This window comes from Pseudophryne corroboree, chromosome 4, assembly GCF_028390025.1.
Source record: "Pseudophryne corroboree isolate aPseCor3 chromosome 4, aPseCor3.hap2, whole genome shotgun sequence".
In the NCBI taxonomy this organism is placed as follows: domain Eukaryota; kingdom Metazoa; phylum Chordata; class Amphibia; order Anura; family Myobatrachidae; genus Pseudophryne; species Pseudophryne corroboree.
In genome coordinates this window covers 792,459,985-792,485,814 of record NC_086447.1, presented here as the reverse complement: position 1 = coordinate 792,485,814, position 25,830 = coordinate 792,459,985, and the positions used below count along the sequence as shown (strand labels likewise).

The 25,830-nt window shown below is 44.7% G+C and overlaps 1 protein-coding gene across 5 annotated transcripts in view; it reads left to right on the top strand.

The window, feature by feature from the left end:
• THADA (THADA armadillo repeat containing) overlaps window positions 1–25,830 on the top strand; it is a 1,252,206-nt gene that overhangs the window by 236,720 nt on the left and 989,656 nt on the right. For all 5 annotated transcript variants that reach the window (XM_063918333.1, XM_063918332.1, XM_063918334.1 and 2 more), the window contains exon 21: window positions 23,798–23,955. In XM_063918333.1, the coding sequence (XP_063774403.1) occupies window positions 23,798–23,955 (158 nt within the window). The remainder of the gene's footprint in view (window positions 1–23,797; window positions 23,956–25,830) is intronic.

Sequence of the window (25,830 nt, the reverse complement as noted above, 5' to 3'; positions counted from 1 at the left end):
AAGAGATGGGAAGGTGACGGAAGAAAGGAAAAATAAACCCTGCAACACTGAGCACGATTGCCAGTGACCCAAAATAGTAGTATATGTGTGTCTGTATATGTGCGTATAGCAATATATATATATATATATATATATATATATATATATACAGGTTGAGTATACCTTATCCAAAATGCTTGGGACCAGAGGTATTTTGGATATGGGATTTTTCCGTATTTTGGAATAATTGCATACCATAATGAGATATCATGGTGATGGGACCTAAATCTAAGCACAGAATGCATTTATGTTTCATATATACCTTATACACACAGCCTGAAGGTCATTTTAGCCAATATTTTTTAGAAATTTGTGCATTAAACAAAGTGTGTCTATATTCACACAATTCATTTATGTTTCATATACACCTTATACACACAGCCTGGAGGTCATTTAATACAATATTATTAATAACTTTGTGTATTAAACAAAGTTTGTGTACATTGAGCCATCAAAAAACAAAGGTTTCACTATCTCACTCTCAGTCAAAAAAGTCCGTATTTCGGAATATTCCGTATTTCGGAATATTTGGATATGGGATACTCAACCTGTGTATATATATATATATATATATATGTATATTAGTACTTTGTGCTATTAGTCAGTCTGTGTGGAGCTGTCAGTCTCTTGCAGGTAATACACCACCTCTTGTAGCTGGAAAATGACAAGTGTTTGCCCCTCCAATATCTCTGGTATAACTCGAGAAACTCCACCTGCCATAGGGCTGATCCACGTTTTGATGGTCTAAAGACGCACCTAGCAGTATTTCTACATCTGTGAATACTGATGGCCTAAAGACGCACTTAGTGAATACCAGACCTAAGCCAGCCGGAATCTAGAAAATATTGCACTGACACCCCCTGATTCCTGGGCATTAACAAAGATGGGTACCCCAGATTGACAGCCTTGCCACCATAGTCATACCAGTGTTATGAACACGAGTCCCTAACATCATGCTAAGACTTTGTGAAGCTTCTGTAGTGGAGGGCACTTATGAATGACAAACCGGCCACTCTGCAGCACAAAAATATATTTTGACGGCATGCTCATAAATACACCTATATTTAGATCAGAACACATACATTTATAGAGCAAAATGGGCACATTTGCAGAGCAGCTGCAGTGTGTAGAGGGGCTTATGTGAAGTGGGGCAGCTGATCACGCAGACGTACAGTACAGTAAAAGTACATTTTTAGAGTGGAGAGTGCATGTTTCAGCGATGTCCCTTGCAGTGCAGAGGGACACGCTGCAATTTTCACTCTGCAGAAGGACTTGAGTTTCATACCAGCTACTAGATCAGGAATGGTCCTAGACCTTTAGGGCCATATGCAATTGCCGTCGAATTGCTGCAAATGTCGAAAAACAAGGCATTTTCAACAGTAAAAACTGATTCGACAATGCAATACAGTACTTTTCAACCAAAAAACGTCCGTTTCAGATTCGACTTTTTGCAATTCGACATTTGTAAAATTCGACATGTCTGCAATGGTAAAAATGCGGCTTTTCGACAAAAGTACATGCAATTGAAGAATGTCGATTCGACAACAGTGCTTTTCGACAGTCATTTCGTCAATTTTAGTCCGCCTCATTTTGCTGGCGTGATCTAATAAATTTTTTTAAAAACATGTTTTTTTTTGTGTTTTTTTTTATTGCTAATATCATATCTATTTATATTAGAAGGGATTATCTACTTGGTTTGTCTATTTAGGAGCCACAAGTATTATTTAATATATTTTTAAAAAGAATATATATATATATATTTTTTTTTTTTACTGACTAAAATAATATGGAGAGATCAGAGCATGTTTTTCAGTGGGAAGGGGTGGGAATGGGTTAAAAACCCTGAAAAAAAATGTGTGGGGTCCCCCCTCCTAAGCATAACCAGCCTCTGGCGCTTTGAGCCGGTTCTGGTTGTAAAAATACCTGGGGGGAAATGACAGGGGATCCCCCGTATTTCAACAACCAGCACTGGGCTCTGCACCTGGTCCTGGTGCCAAAAATACGGGGGACAAAAAGCGTAGGGGTCCCCCGTATTTTTCACACCAGCACTGGGCTCCACTAGCTAGAGAGATAATGCCACAGCCGGGGGACACTTTTATACCAGTCCCTGCGGCCTTAAATCCCCAACTAGTCACCCCTGGCCGGGGTACCCTGGAGGAGTGAGGACCCCTTAAATAAAGGGGCCCCCCCCTCCAGCCACCCAAGGGCCAGGGGTGAAGCCCGAGGCTGCCCCCCCATCCAAGGGCGGCGGATGGGAGGCTGATAGCCAAGTGTCAAAATAAAGAATATTGTTTTTTGTAGCAGAACTACAAGTCCCAGCAAGCCTCCCCCGCAAGCTGGTACTTGGAGAACCACAAGTACCAGCATGCGGGGGGGAAACGGGCCCGCTGGTACCTGTAGTTCTACTGCAAAACAAATACCCAAATAAAAACAGTACACACACACACCGTGATAGTATAACTTTATTAAAATACATGCAGACCGACACACACATACTTACTTATGTTGACACAACGTGTCGGTCCTCTTCACCAGTAGAATCCACGAGTTACCTGTAAATAAAATTATACTCACAAAAATCCTGTGTAGATCTGTCCTCTTCTGCCTGTAATCCACGTACTTGGCAAAATAATAAAACGCAAAACCCGATCCACGCACTGAAAGGGGTCCCATGTTTACACATGGGACCCCTTTCCCCGACTGCCGAGACCCCCCGTGACTGCTGTCAAAGAGGGTCCCTTGAGCCAATCAGGGAGCGCCATGTCGTGGCACTCTCCTGATTGGCTGTGTGCGTCTGAGCAGTCAGGCGGCGCATAGCACATAGGCACTCCATTATATTCAATGGTGGGAACTTTGCGGTCAGCGGTTGACCGCGAGTAACCTCAACCGCTGACGCAAAGTTCCCACCATTGGATACAATGGAGTGCCTATGTGCTACATTGTATCTCGAGTGTGCCGCCTGACAGCTCAGACGCGCACAGCCAATCAGGAGAGTGCCACGACGTGGCGCTCCCTGATTGGCTCAAGGGACCCTCTTTGACAGGAGTCACGGGGGGTCTCAGCAGTCGGGGAAAGGGGTCCCATGTGTAAACATGGGACCCCTTTCAGTGCGTGGATCGGGTTTTGCGTTTTATTATTTTGCCAAGTACGTGGATTACAAGCAGAAGAGGACAGATCTACACAGGATTTTTGTGAGTATCATTTTATTTACAGGTAACTCGTGGATTCTACTGGTGAAGAGGACCGACACGTTGTGTCAACATAGGTAAGTATGTGTGTGTCGGTCTGCATGTATGTAATAGTTATACTATCATGGTGTGTGTGTACTGTTTTTATTTGGGTATTTTTTTTGCAGTAGAACTACAGGTACCAGCGCCCCCCCACATGCTGGTACTTGTGGTTCTCCAAGTACAAGCTTGCGGGAGAGGCTTGCTGGGACTTGTAGTTCTGCTACAAAAAACAATATTCTTTATTTTGACACTTGGCTTGGATGGGGGGACAGCCTTGGGCTTCACCCCTGGCCCTTGGGTGGCTGGAAGGGGGGGACCCCTTTATTTAAGGGGTCCCCACTCCTCCAGGGTACCCCGGCCAGGGTTGACTAGTTGGGGATTTAATGCCACGGCGGCAGGGACCGGTATAAAAGTGTCCCTCGGCTGTGGCATTATCTCTCTAGCTAGTGGAGCCCGGTGCTGGTGTGAAAAATACAGGGGACCCCTACGTCTTTTGTCCCCCGTATTTTTTGCACCAGGACCGGACGCAGAGCCCGGTGCTGGTTGTTAAAATATGGGGGATCCCCTGTAATTTTTCCCCCCCTGTATTTTTACAACCAGGACCTGCTCAAAGAGCCCGAGGCTGGTTATGCTTAGGAGGGGGGACCCCACGCAATTTTTTTCAGGGTTTTTTAAACACTTTTGTGCCATCCATGAAGTCTAATCCAGGACGCACACTATCGTCAATTGGTCCGTTTTTCGACAGCGGGGCTGTCGAATCCATTTTTTATTGAATATGTCGAATTCGGGTCCCGGCGGGAGGGTGTCTGACTGTCGAATTATGTCGAATTAAAAAACGGTCGAGTTCCAGCCGGAGTTGACCGCAATTGCATATACCCCTTAAAGAAATAAGACAGAACACTCATACACAGTAAATGAATAAGGGGAAATGTATCAAAGCTTGAAGAGAGATAAAGTAGTGGGAGCTAAAGCACCAGCTAATCAGCTCCATGGCAGTTAGACACTGATTGGCTGGTACTTTATCCCTCTCCAAGCTTTGATAAATCTTCCCCTTTGTAATAAAATTAGAAGAAATTGTATCCATTGTAGAAGATTGGAATAGAAGTTCCACTTGCAGTCATGCCACTGCACTTTATCCCAGTCCACTCTGTACACCGTTTGTTCCTCATACATGAGTAGGTGAATTACTATGGAGTATCTCTAGTAAGCTTTATCATGTCTTTCTTAAAGAACATGTGTCAGTAAAATTGTATTAACATGTCACTCTATTCAGTTCCTTTTGGTACTCATTGCTAAATAATTGGTTGTATAACAAGCAATATATAATGGGACAAAAAGCAATTACATATAAGTGGCAGCCGGTACTCACCTAAAGTTATATAATATATAGTGGCGTACAGATGTGTCAAAAGCTTCTTTTTCGTTCAAATGTGTGTCTCAGTCGCAAAGCAAGCAGCATAACCACTTCACTAGACTGCGCTGATGAATTTGATATGCACACTTGTACATCTTGTCAAAGTCGAAAAATATTGTAATGCATACACCATGTACTAACCCCATACACATGCCCGCTGCGCGTGCACTTGTTCCGCCGTGCGTGCACATATCCGCAATTTGCGTATGATCGCTCCCGCGTTCCTGCGCGTGGTATTGGTATTTACGGCGGGGTTTGTGAGCGCATAGAGGGTTATCAGAACATTACATATTTAACCCAAATAGTGCACATTTTACACCTAGCCACCCCGCACAACATCAGCAAGTATCAACAGTTTAAATGATTCCAGGACTAAGGGATTCGCCTTTGCATGATAGGAAGGGACACACTAAGGTTAGAAGGTGATGTCTAGTATCCAGCTGTAGGGTATTTTAAGGGTAACATTCCGGTGTTGGTTAGAGAAAGATCGCATGTTCCAGCGTATAGTTATGTGAAGAAGTAGAATATAGATATAAACTGTATTTACTGTATATTATGTATGCGGCGGGAATCCAGAGGATACCACCCCCAAGAGCAGTTGAGAAAGACATCGCCCACCTTTTCAAATCAACCTATGACCTCTCCTGTAATGTAAAGATGCATCTCTGTGTCCAATGGACAATGAGATTACAGTGACCATTATATTGTGTATGGAAGTTGTGTATAAAAAGCCTGTTGCTGACTGGCTGGTCAGAAGACTCTGAACGCTATCTACCTGATAAGCGGAGGACTGGTCCAGGTTGCGCAAGCGAACATTCTCACGTATGTACATTTTCTGTAGCCATTATTCTGTTGTAGATTTATCTTGTTAGCCTGTAGTGTATAATTTGTACTGTTATCCCTTTTGAAATAATCCACTGTGGCCTTAGAACCCTGTGGTTAACTACATAACGGTGTTGTGTCCTCATTTCCCTGCTAGGGTTTAAAGCGTATGTAACTATATAAGGTTTAAGAGTGTATTGATAAGGTGTACGCACTGCGGGTACTTTATACCGTCAGCGCTACTTAAGGTTTAAGGTATAACATCATTGCAGTGCTTTGCTGCATAAAGGTTTAAAGTATAATCATATCATTACATTGTATTACTAATAAAGTTTAAAGGTTATCAATTGAGTGTGCGCGCGCTGTGTGTACTTTGTACCCCCAGCGCGGCATTGGTACGCTAAGACCGTACAACTTACCTGACTCTGTACGCAAATAGCGTGCAAAGTGCGTAGTGTGTATATTCAGTCTAGCGGCCATAGCGGCTCCAAGGTAAAAGTGTATTTAGAGGTATAGCTTTATGGTTTAAGATAATATCGACATTATCAATCTGTTTGTGAATGAGTCTGAATCTGTGTATGAAGTGCTGTGATGCATTGACCATAGCTTTTCCTGATGCCAAGTTTTGTTCCGCTTCATCTGCAACTTTGTACATATTTAAAACTACACTGAAGTGCCAACTGTCATAGGACACCCTCTAGCCTTGCGAAGTACAGCAACTGTATGTGGCATCAGTTTCAGAAGTGGACCAGAGACCTCTGTAGAGATGTTGATCCATGCCATCTGCATGGCTTCCCACAGTTTCCTAATATTTGTAGGTGCAAGATCTTGGGTGCAAATGAACCTCTTCACCACTTCCCATAAATGCTTGATTGGGTTCGTGTTTGGCAAACATGGTGGCCCCACCATTTGTTGGAGCTCTGTAGAATGCTCATCGAACCAGTTCTGGACACGTGGGACAGATGACAACAGTGCATTCTCCTTCTGGAGTATTCCATCGTTGGGGGGATACATGAAGTCCATGAAGGGCTGCATATGGTCATCAAAAAATTTAACATAGTGGTTACCAGTTAATGGCCTGTTCAGGTGGCCCAACAGACCCAACCAATGCCACGTGAACATACCCCACACCATTATGGAAACACCACCAGCCTGCATGGTACCTTGTTGACAACTGTGGTTCATGACCTCATGGGGTCTGCGCCACACCCAAACCCTACCATCAGTCTGAGAGAACTGGAATTGTGACTCATTGGACCATGCCATATATTGCCAGTTCTCCAAGGTCTGATTAGTGATGTCGTGAGCCCAGGTAAGGCGCTGTGTCCGGTGTTGTAGTAGTAAAGTAGTAACAGGGGCACTCTGGTGGGTCTTCTGCTCCCATATCCCATGGAATCTAAAGAACGCTGCAGTGACCTGCTGGATATATGTCTGGTACCTCCTGCAGTGAATGTGGATGTGATGTAAGCCAGTGTTGCTTGTCTGTCACCACAAAGAATTCTGGGCAGACCCTGCTGTTCACGAACATTAAGCACCCATGGTCGGCCACTGCACTGTCCGCGGTGTGTGGTAATGCCATCCATGAGGTATTCCCGGTACATATGTGACACATAGATCAAGTATTGTTGAATGTCTGCACAACTTCAGAAATGGAATGTCCCATCCATGGGGCACCCACTATCATGTCCCGTTCAAACTCCGATAATTCACGTTGCCTTGCCGTGAGCAGCCGAGCTGGTGTTCAGACTGATTCAAGATATGTCATATTACAACTGATGCAGGTCTGGCTATTTCCAAGACGTCACAGTATGGTGGCGCCCTTTACCAATGCCTTTACATACTGCTATGACTTTTGGAACATGATTGTAATTCCTGTGCAGTTAAAGTCACAACCCGGCGTCTCTAGTACGGATTGAATGGTGTTCCGCTACTTCTGGTGGTACGAATAAAACCCAGATTTATAATAATAATAATAATAATTTTTTTTATATAGCGCTCTTTCTCCAGTAGGACTCAAGGCGCTTAACAGATACATAGCATAATATAGTACAGAAAATAATGAAGTACATTTTCATAAAATACAAAAGCATGAAGATACTAAAAGGGACATTATGGAAATGCTTGAGTAAACAGAAAAGTCTTGAGTCTACTTTTGAAGGATTCTATAGTTGGGGCCTCTCGCACTGTGCGGGGAAGTGAGTTCCATAGAGTCGGAGCCGCATGACTAAAAGCTCGACCCCCAGATGAATTTGCGGTAGATTCTAGGTACTGCTAAAAGTCCTTCATCTACAGATCGCAGTAATCGAGTGGGGCAGTATGGGGTCAGAAGCTGTTTCAGGTACCTTGGGCCCTGGTCATGTAGTGCTTTGAAACTCAGTAAGCCAATCTTGAAGATGATTTGCCATCGTACAGGCAGCCAGTGAAGGGAGTAGAGGATGGGTGATATGTGGCTAGAACGGGGCTGGTTGGTTAATAGCCTGGCAGCTGTGTTTTGCACCAGCTGTAAGCGCTGCAATTCTTTTGCTGGTAGACCAAGGTAGAGGGCATTATAAAGAGAGTCTGTACGCTACACCGCACAGTGTGGCTCACTCATGCAATGTGTCTCCAATGCCGCATGGAGCTTTGTATGAGGACATTTCTGAAAGAATTTTCTGATTTGTTCCTGTTAACAGAAATAATTGTAATTATTATAATTCTAATAATTCAAAAGAAAGGTGGACGGTTCTGTGTATCACTGAGTCCCAGCAAAGACAGTGCACTGCATGTACAGTAAGCAGGAATTATTGCTCATTCCAGTACGAGTACATCTGCGCTTTTATAAGTATGCGTGTGTGTATATGTATGTGTGTATTTATTTATTTATAGACTGTATATACAGTATATGGGATGCAGTCAGCTTCCCGACGACTGGTAAAATTAAGCCATTAGAAGGGGAGTTAGGGTTCAGGAGTGGGAAGGTTAGGGTTAGGCACCAAGCTGGGAGGATTAGGTTTAGTCAGCGGGGGAGGGTGGTTTACGGTTAGGCACCCACAAGGAAGTGTTAGGCTAGGGAACAGATGAGGGTTATGGGGCTTAATGGGGGGCTGTCGGCATTCTGATGGACGGGATGCTGCTGTCGGTATTCTAACGGCCAGCATTCCGTCCATCGGGAAATTATAGTGAACATATATACGGCAGCGTAGCGAGTGCAAAATAGCCCCTTGGGGGCCCGCTGCACTCGCCACGCTGTGGGCATGGTGGCACACGCTATTTATTCCCCCTCCAGTGGTGTCGTAGACACCCCAAGAGGGAGAATAGTTGTCTGTATCCCGGCGGTCGGGATCCCTGCGTCGGTATGCAGTGCGCTGGGATCCCGACAGCCGGGACATCGAGTGCCTCCCATATGTATGTATGTATGTATGTGTGTGTGTGTGTGTGTGTGTGTGTGTGTACTGTATGTGTATATATATATATATATATATATATATTAATAAGAATTTACTTACCGATAATTCTATTTCTCGTAGTCCGTAGTGGATGCTGGGGACTCCGTCAGGACCATGGGGAATAGCGGCTCCGCAGGAGACAGGGCACAAAAAGTAAAAGCTTTAGGATCAGGTGGTGTGCACTGGCTCCTCCCCCTATGACCCTCCTCCAAGCCTCAGTTAGGATACTGTGCCCGGTCGAGCGTACACAATAAGGAAGGATTTTGAATCCCGGGTAAGACTCATACCAGCCACACCAATCACACTGTACAACCTGTGATCTGAACCCAGTTAACAGCATGATAACAGCGGAGCCTGTGAAAAGATGGCTCACAACAATAATAACCCGATTTTTGTAACAATAACTATGTACAAGTATTGCAGACAATCCGCACTTGGGATGGGCGCCCAGCATCCACTACGGACTACGAGAAATAGAATTATCGGTAAGTAAATTCTTATTTTCTCTGACGTCCTAAGTGGATGCTGGGGATTCCGTCAGGACCATGGGGATTATACCAAAGCTCCCAAACGGGCGGGAGAGTGCGGATGACTCTGCAGCACCGAATGAGAGAACTCCAGGTCCTCCTCAGCCAGGGTATCAAATTTGTAGAATTTTTCAAACGTGTTTGCCCCTGACCAAGTAGCAGCTCGGCAAAGTTGTAAAGCCGAGACCCCTCGGGCAGCCGCCCAAGATGAGCCCACCTTCCTTGTGGAATGGGCATTTACATATTTTGGCTGTGGCAGGCCTGCCACAGAATGTGCAAGCTGAATTGTACTACACATCCAACTAGCAATCGTCTGCTTAGAAGCAAGAGCACCCAGTTTGTTGGGTGCATACAGGATAACAGCAAGTCAGTTTTCCTGACTCCAGCCGTCCTGGAAACTATATTTTCAGGGCCCTGACAACATCTAGCAACTTGGAGTCCTCCAAGTCCCTAGTAGCCGCAGGTACCACAATAAGCTGGTTCAGGTGAAACGCTGACACCACCTTAGGGAGAAACTGGGGACGAGTCCGCAGCTCTGCCCTGTCCGAATGGACAATCAGATATGGGCTTTTGTGAGACAAAGCCGCCAATTCTGACACTCGCCTGGCCGAAGCCAGGGCCAACAGCATGGTCACTTTCCATGTGAGATATTTCAAATCCACAGATTTGAGCGGTTTAAACCAATGTGATTTGAGGAATCCCAGAACTACGTTGAGATCCCACAGTGCCACTGGAGGCACAAAAGGGGGTTGTATATGCAGTACTCCCTTGACAAACTTCTGGACTTCAGGAACTGAAGCCAATTCTTTCTGGAAGAAAATCGACAGGGCCGAAATTTGAACCTTAATGGACCCCAATTTGAGGCCCATAGACACTCCTGTTTGTAGGAAATGCAGGAATCGACCGAGTTGAAATTCCTCCGTGGGGGCCTTCCTGGCCTCACACCATGCAACATATTTTCGCCAAATGCGGTGATAATGTTGTGCGGTCACCTCCTTCCTGGCTCTGACCAGGGTAGGGATGACCTCTTCCGGAATGCCTTTTTCCCTTAGGATCCGGCGTTCAACCGCCATGCCGTCAAACGCAGCCGCGGTAAGTCTTGGAACAGACATGATCCTTGCTGAAGCAAGTTCCTTCTTAGTATCTCTTGAAGTTCCGGGTACCAAGTCCTTCTTGGCCAATCCGGAGCCACGAGTATAGTTCTTACTCCTCTCCGTCTTATAATTCTCAGTACCTTGGGTATGAGAGGCAGAAGAGGGAACACATACACCGACTGGTACACCCACGGTGTTACCAGAGCGTCCCAGCTATTGCCTGAGGGTCTCTTGACCTGGCGCAATACCTGTCCAGTTTTTTGTTCAGACGGGACGCCATCATGTCCACCTTTGGTCTTTCCCAACGGTTCACAATCATGTGGAAGACTTCCAGATGAAGTCCCCACTCTCCCGGGTGGAGGTCGTTCCTGCTGAGGAAGTCTGCTTCCCAGTTGTCCACTCCCGGAATGAACACCGCTGACAGTGTTATCACATGATTTTTCGCCCAGCGAAGAATCCTTGCTGCCATTGCCCTCCTGCTTTTTGTGCCGCCCTGTCTGTTTACGTGGGCGACTGCCGTGATGTTGTCCGACTGGATCAGCACCGGTTGACTTTGAAGCAGAGGTCTTCCTAGGCTCAGAGCATTGTAAATTGCCCTTAGCTCCAGTATATTTATGTGGAGAGAAGTCTCCAGACTTGACCACACTCCTTGGAAATTTCTTCCCTGTGTGACTGCTCCCCAGCCTCTCAGGCTGGCATCCGTGGTCACCAGAACCCAGTCCTGAATGCAGAATGTGCTGCCCTCTAGTAGATGAGCACTCTGCAGCCACCACAGAAGAGACACCCGTGTCCTTGGAGACAGGATTATCCGCTGATGCATCTGAAGATGCGATCCGGACCATTCGTCCAGCAGATCCCACTGAAAAATTCTTGCGTGAAATCTGCCGAATGGAATCGCTTCGTAAGAAGCCACCATTTTTCCCAGGACTCTTGTGCATTGATGCACTGACACTTGGCCTGGTTTTAGGAGGTTTCTGACTAGCTCGGATAACTCCCTGGCTTTCTCCTCCGGGAGAAACACCTTTTTCTGGACTGTGTCCAGAATCATCCCTAGGAACAGCAGACGTGTCGTCGGAAACAGCTGCGATTTTGGAATATTTAGAATCCACCCGTGCTGTCGTAGAACTACTTGAGATAGTGCTACTCCGACCTCCAACTGTTCTCTGGACCTTGCCCTTATCAGGAGATCGTCCAAGTAAGGGATAAATAAGACGCCTTTTCTTTGAAGAAGGATCATCATTTCGGCCATTACCTTGGTAAAGACCCGGGGTGCCGTGGACAATCCAAACGGCAGCGTCTGAAACTGATAGTGACAGTTCTGTACCACGAACCTGAGGTACCCTTGGTGAGAAGGGCAAATTGGGACATGGAGGTAAGCATCCTTGATGTCCAGGGACACCATATAGTCCCCTTCTTCCTGGTTCGCTATCACTGCTCTGAGTGACTCCATCTTGATTTGAACCTTTGTATGTAAGTGTTCAAAGATTTCAGATTTAGAATAGGTCTCACCGAGCCGTCTGGCTTCAGTACCACAATATAGTGTGGAATAATACCCCTTTCCTTGTTGTAGGAGGGGTACTTTGATTATCACCTGCTGGGAATACAGCTTGTGAATTGTTTCCAATACTGCCTCCCTGTCGGAGGGAGACGTTGGTAAAGCAGACTTCAGGAACCTGCGAGGGGGAGACGTCTCGAATTTCCAATCTGTACCCCTGGCATACTACTTGTAGGATCCAGGGGTCCACTTGCGAGTGAGTCCACTGCGCGCTGAAACTCTTGAGACGACCCCCCACCGCACCTGAGTCCGCTTGTACGGCCCCAGCGTCATGCTGAGGACTTGGGAGAAGCGGTGGAGGGCTTCTGTTCCTGGGAAGGGGCTGCCTGCTGCAGTCTTCTTCCCTTTCCTCTATCCCTGGGCAGATATGACTGGCCTTTTGCCCGCTTGCCCTTATGGGGACGAAAGGACTGAGGCTGAAAAGACGGTGTCTTTTTCTTTATACGGCAATACTTCCATGTGCCGTTTGGAATCTGCATCACCTGACCACTGTCGTGTCCATAAACATCTTCTGGCAGATATGGACATCGCACTTACTCTTGATGCCAGAGTGCAAATATCCCTCTGTGCATCTCGCATATATAGAAATGCATCCTTTAAATGCTCTATAGTCAATAAAATACTGTCCCTGTCAAGGGTATCAATATTTTCAGTCAGGGAATCCGACCAAGCCACCCCAGCGCTGCACATCCAGGCTGAGGCGATCGCTGGTCGTAGTATAACACCAGTATGTGTGTATATACTTTTTAGGATATTTTCCAGCCTCCTATCAGCTGGCTCCTTGAGGGCGGCCGTATCTGGAGACGGTAACGCCACTTGTTTTGATAAGCGTGTGAGCGCCTTATCCACCCTAAGGGGTGTTTCCCAACGCGCCCTAACTTCTGGCGGGAAAGGGTATAACGCCAATAATTTTCTATCGGGGGAAACCCACGCATCATCACACACTTCATTTAATTTATCTGATTCAGGAAAAACTACAGGTAGTTTTTTCACACCCCACATAATACCCTTTTTTGTGGTACTTGTAGTATCAGAAATATGTAACACCTCCTTCATTGCCCTTAACATGTAACGTGTGGCCCTAATGGAAAATACGTTTGTTTCTTCACCGTCGACACTGGAGTCAGTGTCCGTGTCTGTGTCGACCGACTGAGGTAAATGGGCGTTTTAAAGCCCCTGACGGTGTTTGAGACGCCTGGACAGGTACTAATTGGTTTGCCGGCCGTCTCATGTCGTCAACCGACCTTGCAGCGTGTTGACATTATCACGTAATTCCCTAAATAAGCCATCCATTCCGGTGTCGACTCCCTAGAGAGTGACATCACCATTACAGGCAATTGCTCCGCCTCCTCACCAACATCGTCCTCATACATGTCGACACACACGTACCGACACACAGCACACACACAGGGAATGCTCTGATAGAGGACAGGACCCCACTAGCCCTTTGGGGAGACAGAGGGAGAGTTTGCCAGCACACACCAAAACGCTATAATTATACAGGGACAACCTTATATAAGTGTTTTCCCTTATAGCATCTTAATATATAATAATATCGCCAAATAAGTGCCCCCCCTCTCTGTTTTAACCCTGTTTCTGTAGTGCAGTGCAGGGGAGAGCCTGGGAGCCTTCCTAGCAGCGGAGCTGTGTAGGAAAATGGCGCTGTGTGCTGAGGAGAATAGGCCCCGCCCCCTTTTCGGCGGGCTTCTTCTCCCGTTTTTCTGACAACCTGGCAGGGGTTAAATACATCCATATAGCCCCAGAGGCTATATGTGATGTATTTTTAGCCAGCATAGGTACTTTCATTGCTGCCCAGGGCGCCCCCCCCAGCGCCCTGCACCCTCAGTGACCGTTGGTGTGAAGTGTGCTGAGAGCAATGGCGCACAGCTGCAGTGCTGTGCGCTACCTCATGAAGACTGAGAAGTCTTCAGCCGCCGATTTCTGGACCTCTTCTCTCTTCAGCATCTGCAAGGGGGTCGGCGGCGCGGCTCCGGTGACCCATCCAGGCTGTACCTGTGATCGTCCCTCTGGAGCTAGTGTCCAGTAGCCTAAGAAGCCAATCCATCCTGCACGCAGGTGAGTTCACTTCTTCTCCCCTAAGTCCCTCGTTGCAGTGAGCCTGTTGCCAGCAGGACTCACTGAAAATAAAAAACCTAACAAAACTTTTACTCTAAGCAGCTCTTTAGGAGAGCCACCTAGATTGCACCCTTCTCGGCCGGGCACAAAAACCTAACTGAGGCTTGGAGGAGGGTCATAGGGGGAGGAGCCAGTGCACACCACCTGATCCTAAAGCTTTTACTTTTTGTGCCCTGTCTCCAGCGGAGCCGCTATTCCCCATGGTCCTGACGGAGTCCCCAGCATCCACTTAGGACGTCAGAGAAATATAAATAGCACTGTGCAATAGTTTTTAGCATGTGTGGAAAAAATGCTGCAAAGTAAGGATGGTTTCAAAAATAGAATTGTTAATAGTTTATTTTTAACAATTAACAAAATGCAAAGTGAATGAACATAAATCTGAATCAAATCAATATTTGGTGTGACCACCCTTTGCCTTCAAAATAGCATCAGCTCTTCTAGGTACACTTGCACACAGTTTTTGTAGAAACTCGTCAGGGAGGTTGTTCCAAACATCTTGGAGAACTAACCACAGATCTTCTGTGGTAGTAGGCTAGCACAAATCCTTCTGTCTCTTCATGTAATCTCAAGCAGACTTGGTGATGTTGAGATCAGTGCTCTGTGGGGGCCATATCATCACTTCCAGGACTCCTTGTTCAGTAAACGTCATGTTAGCCTCTGTCACTACTCCCACCCACCATCACCTTTCTCTCCTCCTCTGCTTCCCCACGCACACATTTGTAATGGATTGTTTTGCTTTTACCACGGTTGCGGTTTTATATTTTGGGGTTAAAACACTACAATAAGAGGCAGCTTGCAAAAGCTGCCGGTTTGTAAATTTACCCCCATGTGGGTTATTATATGACTTTTTTTTTTTTAAAGGATGACGTTTCTACAGTTGCTGAATGAACGTTTCTTATGTGTGTATTCAGGATGGAAAGAATATAATGCTTTGCTATTCTTTAATTACAGCTTGTTGGCACAATGTATTCCCAACTTGTACATGCCTCCTGCAACTTTGACTGTACATTGGGGGTAATTCAGACCTGATCGCTCGCTAGCTGTTTTTTGTAGTCCTGCGTTCACATAGTCGCCGCCCACCGGGGAGTGTATGTTAGCTGTGCAAGTGTGCGATTGCATGTGCAGCCAAGCAGTACAAAAACATTTTGTGCAGTTTCTGAGTAGCCCAGGACTTACTCAGCCGCTGCGATCACTTCAGCCTGTGCAGGACCGGAATTCACGTCAGACACCCTCCCTGCAAATGCTTGGACACGCCTGAGTTTTTACAACCACTCCCAAAAAACGGTCAGTTGACACCCACAAATGCCTTCTTCCTGTCAATCACCTTGCGATCGCCCGTGCGAATGGATTCTTCGCACAAACCCATTGCAGAGCAACGGACCGCTTTGTACCTGTGTGACGCGCCTGCGCATTGCAGTGCATACGCATGCGCAGTTCTGACCTGCAGTGCTACAAAAAACGCTAGCGAGCGATGAGGTCTGAATTACCCCCTTTGTGTTAAACTCCTGAACCAACCAAAAATTTACACTAGTGCAAACTAATGCCACATTTCTTAATTGCAATCTGTGGTTTCCAAAGAATGGCAAATTAATTGAAGCAGTCTCTATTGGTCCTGATTGTTGCACCAGAGGAAGTAGGTCAACTTCTACACAACGTGTTTGTGGCCCTAATAATCGGTATGTATCTGTTGTTTCCAGAGATCACTGGCTGTGTCTCCACTTTCCTGGGACTGTGTTTGAGACCTTGTTCAACGCTTTTCTCAGTGGGCTTCTTTGTTATGAAGATGACTCTCTGGGGGTGTCATGATTTTATGCTTCTTCGGTATAATCTGGTTTGTTTGTTAGTGCGTTTTAATTATTTTTTATTTGTTAATAAAATCAATTGAGTTAGAGCACTAGATCCGTTTTCATCTCAAAAACATTTCCAGGAGCAGACCCTTTCTCACCCAGGATGCTACTAAGACACTCATCCACTCATTGGTCATTCTAATCTCCTTCTTTCTGGCCTGCCTGACATACGCCTCTCTCCATTCCAATCTACCCTAAAGTCTCATCTTCTTCACCAAATGTACTACGTCCAACTCCCCTCTCTTAAAATCCCTTCACTGGCTCCTCTTCCCATTCGGAATCTGCTAATGCACACCGCCTCTCCTGCAATGTGATTACCTCCTCTTACTCCTAATTACAAGATTTTGCACGTGCTGATTTCTATCTCTAGAATTCTCTACCTCTCCCCATCCGACTATCCACGTCTTTCCAAAACTTCAAACGGGCTCTCAAAACCAACTTCTTCACCAAACCCAGCCAACTGTCCTCCTAACCCTCTTGCCCACACTCACTGTCTATCCCTTCTGTGTCACCCTGGTCTGTTAGCCCTTCACCTTTTAGATTGTAAGCTTGCATGAGCAGGACCTTCTCCCCTCATGTGCTTTTCCTACTCTTACTGACACTATCTTATACTCTACACTCCCTTTGATGGCACCTAACCCCTGGTTTTCTGTATATACCTTGTACTTGCCCTATATTGTCTCAAACTATAACCGTTTTTTTCTTGCTTTGCTCATTTCTTTATGTACTCTGTAATGAACGCTGCAGATCCATTCTGGCACCATATAAATAAAAAATGATTATTATAAAGATCCTTTTTTTTGTAATTATTATTATTATTATTATTATTATTATTATTATTCTCTGTTTAACTTGGTACAGCGATAGTTTTGGGATCAGTATGAAATACCTACAATCAAAATCCTGACATTCAAAATCCCAACAACAATTGACCTACAGTCAAAATACCGACAGGTCAAAATACTGACATCTAAAATATCAACAAGGTCAAAATACCGACGTTTAAAATGTCGACAGGTCAAAAAGGTAGAGACAAGTTATTAATTATTATAATTTTTTTGGTGTGTATGTCGACATAGTTGACATGGACGCCGTATAAGTGTACCACGTCCCCTCGCATGGCTCTCTGTGCTCGCCATGCTTTGGGCACGGTGCCTCGCGTATTCCCCCTCCAGGCTCACTGGGATGGTAAAGTATGAACAAGTCGGTTTCAATAAAAAAATCATGTTGACTTTTTGACCTGTCGACATATTAAATGTTGGTATTTTGACCGTCGGGATTTTGATTATAGGTAAATTGACCGCCTCCCATAGTTTTATGGCCTATAATTTCTCAAGTGGATTACTTCGAGTTTAATTTACAGTACTTCACTGTTTGTTTTTTTAGCATTTTGTACTCTGTCGGATCATCATCATTCTCCCATGCTCTCTATTTACATAGGACCATCTGTTTGATTGGGTAGCAGTTGATTTACCCGACAGCCATTGACCGACAGTAAAAATACAGACGTTCATTATACCGACGTGTTCAAAATACCGGCATAGTCAGAATACCGACATTTGAAATGCAGACATGTCAAAATGCCGACATGTATTTTGAAGGATTTTTTGCCCTAAAACAGACTTGTTCATACTTTACCATCCCTGTGGTTCTGAAGGGGGAACATAATAGTGTGCCGAGTGCAGCGAGGCACCGTGCCTGAAACATGGCGAGCGATGTGAGGGGACGCTGTACAATTACACGGTGTCCATTTCGAGATTGAAACCCAAAAAAACGGAAAAACATGTCGGTATTTCAGATGTTGGTAGTCTGCCTATGTCGGTATTGTGAACATGTCGGCATAATGAATGTCTGTATTTTGACCATGTCGGTATCTTGACTGTCGGTCAGTGGCTATTGGGATTATCACCGTCGGTATTGTGTCCGTCGGTAAATCATACTGAACTCGTTTGATTTAATGGTTCTTATTTGGTGGACTATTAGTACCAATTTGATATCTTTTCTCTCCATTATGATATTTTCTGGAATAAGTATTCTTGAGTAACACTGTTCAAGTAAAGACTGATTCCAATTATTTGCCATCCTTTGGAAGCTGTTGTTTTCTAGACAGAAATGTGCCATAATTTAAATAAAATTAAGGTATACGATACCGTTATCGATTTTGTCTATACTGAAGTTACAGTAAAGTATTGAGAGTTTGCATATTGCACTCTATCAAATACTCTGTTCTACAAAATGGAGGTGATATGGAAACACTCTATGGGCCAAATTCAATTAGCTGTGAGTCTCATTAGTGTGGGTTACTGCAGGCTCAAAACCATTGGCCATGACTTTTTGCTATTCAATTAGGAAATCTACATTAAGCTAACTCAGGTCTCAATGGGAGTTCACACAGGTATTAGTTTGTAGCCCTTGAGCAGGTAAACATCTCTGGACTCTGTGCAAAATCCTTTGGCACAATCCTCCCAATGGTTAATCATAACTTGGAAACATTTCCATAGCATCATTGTAGTGTTCATTCTAGCACCCTTCACCTGTCACAACTCGTGCAGTTCCTCTTTCTTGCCTGTGGTGACGCTTACTGCTCTAGCACACTGCTTCTAGCACACTCTAGTCTGTATCTCAGCACTGCGATACAGACCAAAGTGTGCTAGAAGCACCAGTGCAGAAAGTGTCACCCCAGGCAGGAAAGAGGGAGTGCTTGTGTTGTGACAGGTGCAGGGTGCTAGAATGAAGACTACAATTGACCAATAAATGACCTGTCATTTTTCAGGTGGTTTTCTATAAGAAGCTCAAAAATTAGTTTCATTTTATAGGACATTGTATAGATGGGAAAGTCGGTTTTTGAACTTGTAGATGGGAGTAACAAGTGTTTTTTATAATAATGTTTAAACTTGCTTAAAAACAATAAAAAAAAAATCACATTAGAAACATTTTTCCATAACCCAAAATATTCTAGAGGATTTAATTTGGTGACAAACGCCTTTTGTGCTATAAATTTTCCACTGTTAATTAAAAACATGTAGTCAAAATCAGCCATTTGACACATTTTTAAGAAATTAAAATACTTATGGCTATAATAAACATTTTTTAATAGAATGCAGTGGGAGCGCGCTTGTCAGAAATAGCCTGCAATATCCGAGGTAAAATGACAGCGTACCGCAGTTAATTGAATCAATATGGCTAGGCATCTGCAAAGTAGATTGTTTTCTTATATCTGTTTGTTGTAAGAGAAGAACAAATGTGTACTTATATCCCAGAGTTCCATGCATTTGTTTGCAAATGCAAAATTCTAATTCATACATTCCAAACTGAGCCCGTACCCGAATACACGCTCCGTACTACTCTTACTGTACATTGCTAATACATAGATATTATTCTTCTAGAAGACAGTGGTTCTCAACCTCTGGGGTAAGTTTAGTGACTTTCATGGGGTGGATTAGCGACCGCGGTCATCATACCGACACTGGAATCCCAGTTTGCAGATGTCCGATGGGGGCGTGAGTGGAACGAATCCCCTTGCGGGCTCAGTGGTGAAAGGACACCCACGAGTGGGAAATAGTCCCTGTTAGTCGGCATGCCGCCTGTCTGGACTGTAAGGGGGTGGGATTCCGGCGTCGGTATTGTGACCGCCGGTCACATAACTGCCTCCCCTTTCAGGAGTATTTGAAACCTTTTCTGTATGGAGGGGCGTGGATTGAATTCCAGGTGATGATAGGCACATTGGTGAAGAAGGGCCCTAAGGGCCGCCCCGCCCCAATGCATCACATTATGGAGGAGATGTATCAAACCTTAGATAGAGAGATAACGTGGAGAGATCTAAAGTATAACCAATAAGAGTGTAAGTGAATTTTACAGGCTGTGAAAAATGACAGAAGCTGATTGGTTGGTACATTATCTCTCTCCACCTTGTCTGTCTTTGAAACTCTGATACTTTGATATATCGCCCCCACCCCCCAAGGACACTACTAACAGGAAAGGAAATATTACAACATGTTTTCTACATAAGAGATTGTCAGAATCTAGTGAAATCCAGATGATTTGTGACACAGCGCTACTAATTTCAGAAAGTGGGACAACACCAGTAAAATGTTTTGCTTTACAAGTGTTGGGGGTACAAATAATGAACATGAGGAGAAGCACTGTTGTAGGCCATAAAAATGTACTCCAGTTGTAAAGCACAATGGAATATACTGATGCTATTGATACTTCAAAATCTTTTTTACATTTTTACAATTTATGTGCGCGTACATTTCATAAGTGACCACTTGGTGGAGCTGTGGTGCTGTAGTATTCTAGATGAGCAGCCTGCACCTAAGCTCATCTCTTTCTGGTATTGTGTTCAAGGTCAGGGGGCAGCTGTGTAGATTATGGTTTAATTTCTGCATAATGGGAAAAGAAGCTAGATTTTCAATGTAAAATGGGCTCTTTAGTTTAATAATGAATAATTGCATGTACCTGAAGTGAGCGCTTGTTTTATAGACTATTCCTTTGTGAAGAATGTCCTTGTCTCTCTTTATACTTTTGCAGTAGTCAAAAGTTCAGGCAGTACAGCTGAAATACACGTCTTACCTTTATGATTGCCTGTAAAACTTTATTTCTTTCAAACAAAACAAATGCATGGTGTCTTGCCTATATTTTTTTTTATCATTATGTCCTATTGTTTTATGCACCACAGTAATGTATTGCATCCAGGGGACTTTATGCAACCTCTGCACACGTACGTCATCACATAAGTGAAAGTGTATATATCCATTCTTTAATTATTGATGGAAATGTTGTACTAAAGACAGTTAAGTAGTCCTATCATTACAAATATACATTGTCTTGTCCTGGGCTATGTACTGCAAGAGTCTATACGTACATTATTTATTAACCATTATTTATATAGCGCACACATTATGTGACCATCACATCAGTCCCTGCCCCAGTGGAGCTTACAATCTATATTCCCTATCACATGGGGACACATATGCACTAGAGCTATTTTTGTGTGAGAAGCCAGTTAACCCCAATGGTATGTTTTCAGAGTGCAGGAGGGAACCGCAGCACCTGGGGGAAAACATACAAACCTAACACAGATAGGAACTTGGTGGGACTTAAACCCACAACATCAGTGCTGTGAGGTAGCAAAGCTGACTGTTGCGCCACTGTGCTACCCATGGAGCAATTCAGTTGTCTCTCCGTTCAGCTGCCCATTACTATTAAAGCACAGGGTGCGCGGCTGAACCCGTCTAAAGAAGTTATTAGGGTGCCCAAAGTACCGCTAGGGCGCCCAAACAATGGACTTTGCGCACATTTATTCTCGCACCTCAGGAGGCTGCGAGAAGAAAAGAAATGTGTCCACCCGCAGCTGTAGGCGTCTGAACGGAGTAACAGTTGAATTGCTCTGTTGGGTGCCCATTTGTATAGATGCCCAGCAGGGGGGCACCCACAACAATTGAATCGGCCCTCTTTATACTCTTATAGGTGACTGTAATACAACAAATTTGGCATGTGTTTTGTGTTGGAACATTCAGTTTCCCAGAAGTGGAAAGTTCTAGTTATGCAGTTTTGCTTCTGGGTAGATCCCTTCTGCGCTGTTTTTCCATATGCATATTTCATAGTATTTTCGAGCCTATGAATAGAAGCTGGACGGCATTGACCACTTCAGCGTGCTGTAATTGGTTATAGGACTGGAGAAACATGCAATTTAAAAAACTTTACAAAAAAAATAGTTTTATTGAGGATTTTGCAATATTCCACAGAGGAGGATTATACCAAATGTGTTTGTGTGTTTTGTTAGCTGTTTTCACCCCATCAGACAGGTGTATGGCTTAGGCTGATGAATTCAGCTACATTTTAGCTGATTTTAGACCATGATTTCTTTAAGGATTGAAAGAATATTTATATCAACTTAGACCTCTGTTTATATTCGAGTTGCACTTTGTCCTAGTGTTTAGTGGGCCCAAGTGCTCTGGGATATGATCTCTGGACCTAAACTTACTGTGATCCCCGTTGATGATAGAGAAACAGATTATTCAGTGATTTTGATAAAGATGTTGCATACAATGAGCCGCCTGCCACCGTGGGAACAAACAGAAGAGCGAAGCAGCGGCAGCTTTGTAATTGCTATCAAGGGGAAATCCCCATGTTTATTTCTGTAGTATGTGAAATCAGCACAAGGTTTTTATTACCCTTCATCATGTGCGCTGAAGGCCTGGATCTCGTCCAATTTCATCACATACTTGTGGGGCCATGTTGGACAGTGATCCTGTAGCCGTAAGTTCTCGATGCCTTTGGATTGCTGCTCTCATGCTGCAGGCAAGGGCTGAGCTTACGAGTTATGGGAGCTGTCACTCAGTATCTAAAGCAGTCGTCGCTTTACTTTCTCGTCGTTCAGCTGTATGTCGCTGAATTCTTTGAATTACCAAGCAGCTGTGTATAAGATAGTGGTCCTTCTGTAGAGAAGAAATAGACAAAGTTCTACATTACAAAGCTGTTTTCTGCATTACGCTGTAGGAATCAGGGTGCTGAGAGATGTAAGGCAAGGAGTACAAAATACTTGGGCCTCCATTGGGCTCCCTGCAGTAATGACTATGATGGAGGTGGGTGGGGCTCCAACATCATTGGTCCATCTGCAGCCTCAATCTGAGCAGGAATGGGGGAAGTAATTGTGCGGATTAGTAGCTTCCAGTTGCTCCTTGGTGTCAGACCACTCCTAGGCTGTGCTCTACGTAACATCTATTGGTCATTCCTCACAAAAAAAACCGGAGCATCAGGAGTGGCATTTCCCAGCAATTTTTTTAAACTTTGACCCCTATATCTCAAAAACTGTGAGGCCTAGGAGAAGAAAAATTTGGCATGGGTTAGAACTAGTGATGAGCGGATTCGGTTTTACTCGGTTCTCAAAACCGAATCTTATTGGCTCACTGATGTCACGTGTTTTGGATAGCCAATAAGATTCGGTTTTGAGAACCGAGTAAAACCGAGTAAAACCGAATCCGCTCATCACTAGTTAGAACCTATGTGGTAGTATCAACTGTACAAAGTATCATGAAAATCTGAGTTGGAGGGTGTCATGCCTGGGTGTACGGACACTGAATGACCCCCTATTGCAGAGGGTGCTTTCACATCCTACTGTTGTACCCTAAGTTGGGCCCAAGGTTTCTCAAGAATCATGACTAATATTCCCGGGGATCTCCCTGACGTTGCTGTGCTTTGCAATAAAACCTGTAACACTTGTGTGCTCTAGTGTCACAGAGGTGATATCGGTCTTAGGGGGACATTTACTAAGCAGTGATAAGAGTGGAGAAGTGAGCCAGTGGAGAAGTTTCCCCATCAACCAATCAGCAGCTCTGTATAATTTTATAGTATGCAAATTATAGATGTTACTTGAGTGCTGATTGGTTGCCATGGGCAACTTCTCCACTGGCTCACTTCTCCGCTCTTATCACTGCTTAGTAAATGTCCCCCTAAATCAGGATGTCCATGCACGAACCAACCCTCTGGACACTCGTCATCATTGTGTATTTGCCTGATACATGTCATGTGAACGTAATTATCACTCCTATTTTGTCAGCAATCGATCTTTTATTGGGTGTAGTGAACAAAACAAAATCACCAGTTTGTTAAACAGGGTCTAGATGTTGTAGAGAGTTGCAGTATTATGCATAAATATTTGTGTGTCCCTGTACAGTCATTTACTCTACGCTTGCCGTTTGTTTAGGTAGCGAGGGCGCATCCTGCAATGTAACTGCGCAGATGGTCCTTGTTTGCTGTTGGCGGAGTTTGAAGGAAGTCTCTTTATTGTTGGGGTGGCTGTGCCAAAGTCTCCCCTTGCAGCCCCAGCAGGACTGGTCTCGGGGCCTCATTACCGTGGAACAGGTAAATTGCCATTTCCCATACAGTGCAGAAAGTTCTTTTACAAGTGCTCTTCAACAGTAAAACCTTCCGAAAGTGAGCGATTTCTCTCATAACCTTAAGTAGATCTGCAGTCCAGGCAGTGATTTGCAATCATTAAAGTTTTCTCCTTTTCAGTAGGTTTAAAACCTGCTCCAAGGATTTGTTTAGATTGATCCGTTATGAATTAGTCACATGATTAATATTTCATACAGACCACTCACATAACTATAACTGTCTCCGCTAGTCATTCATTCATAATTTTTATTCTGAATTCAGCTGTTTAATATGAATTACAAATATGTCTCTAGGCGCTAATAATTGTTAATAACCGGAAAAATACCCCCAAAAATCGTAATTAATAATCAGCTGCAAACAGTGATAAATATGCCTGTGTACGCATATAAAGAATCTCCTATTTAATATGAATTGTTAATATGTAAAACTGTAGGTGAGCAGAGTTTTCTATGAATTTCAAAGTAATTCAGAGGTTGGCATTGAGTGTTGATGCAGCAAACGTTATTTGTGAAGATAAGATGTTGAAATAACTACTAGTGAAAAGGACGTGGGTGGTATTTGTTGATGTCTGTCATAGACTTCTGAGGGGTGGGGAACACAAATGAAATCTTCCTCGGTTAAACTGAACATTTAATTGTGGAGACTGGAAGGTTCTTTGTAATAGGTGCAGCATTTGCTCATCTCATTTATTATTTATTTTCTCTGACGTCCTAGTGGATGCTGGGACTCCGTAAGGACCATGGGGAATAGCGGCTCCGCAGGAGACAGGGCACAAAATAAAAGCTTAAGGATCAGGTGGTGTGCACTGGCTCCTCCCCCTATGACCCTCCTCCAAGCCTCCGTTAGATTTTTGTGCCCGGCCGAGAAGGGTGCAATCTAGGTGGCTCTCCTGAGCTGCTTAGAATAAAAGTTTAGTTAGGTTTTTTTATTTTCAGTGAGTCCTGCTGGCAACAGGCTCACTGCATCGTGGGACTAAGGGGAGAAGAAACGGACTCACCTGAGTGCAGAGTGGATCGGGTTTCTTAGGCTACTGGACACTAGATCCAGAGGGACGATCACAGGTTCAGCCTGGATGGGTCACCGGAGCCGCGCCGCCGTCCCCCTTACAGAGCCAGAAGAGACGAAGAGGTCCGGTGAAATCGGCGGCAGAAGACATCCTGTCTTCAGACTAAGGTAGCGCACAGCACCGCAGCTGTGCGCCATTGCTCTCAGCACACTTCACACTCCGGTCACTGAGGGTGCAGGGCGCTGGGGGGGGAGCGCCCTGAGACGCAATATAACGGAATACCTTAGGTGGCAAAACAGAATACATCACATATAGCTCCTGGGCTATATGGATGTATTTTAATCCCCTGCCATTTTACACAGAAAAGCGGGAGATAAGGACGTCGTGAAGGGGCGGAGCCTATCTCCTCAGCACACAAGCGCCATTTTCCCTCACAGCTCCGCTGGAAGGACGGCTCCCTGACTCTCCCCTGCAGTCCTGCTTCAGAATCAGGGTAAAAAAGAGAAGGGGGGGCATTTTTGGCAGCAAATAACGATAATAACAGCAGCTATAAGGGAATAACACTTATATAAGGTTATCCCTGTATATATATATATATATAGCGCTGGGTGTGTGCTGGCAGACTCTCCCTCTGTCTCTCCAAAGGGCTAAGTGGGGTCCTGTCCTCTATCAGAGCATTCCCGGTGTGTGTGCTGTGTGTCGGTACGCGTGTGTCGACATGTACGAGGAGGAAAATTATGTGGAGGCGGAGCAGTTGCCTGTGTTGGTGATGTCACCCCCTAGGGAGTCGACACCTGACTGGATGATTGTATTTAAACAATTAAGTGATAATGTCA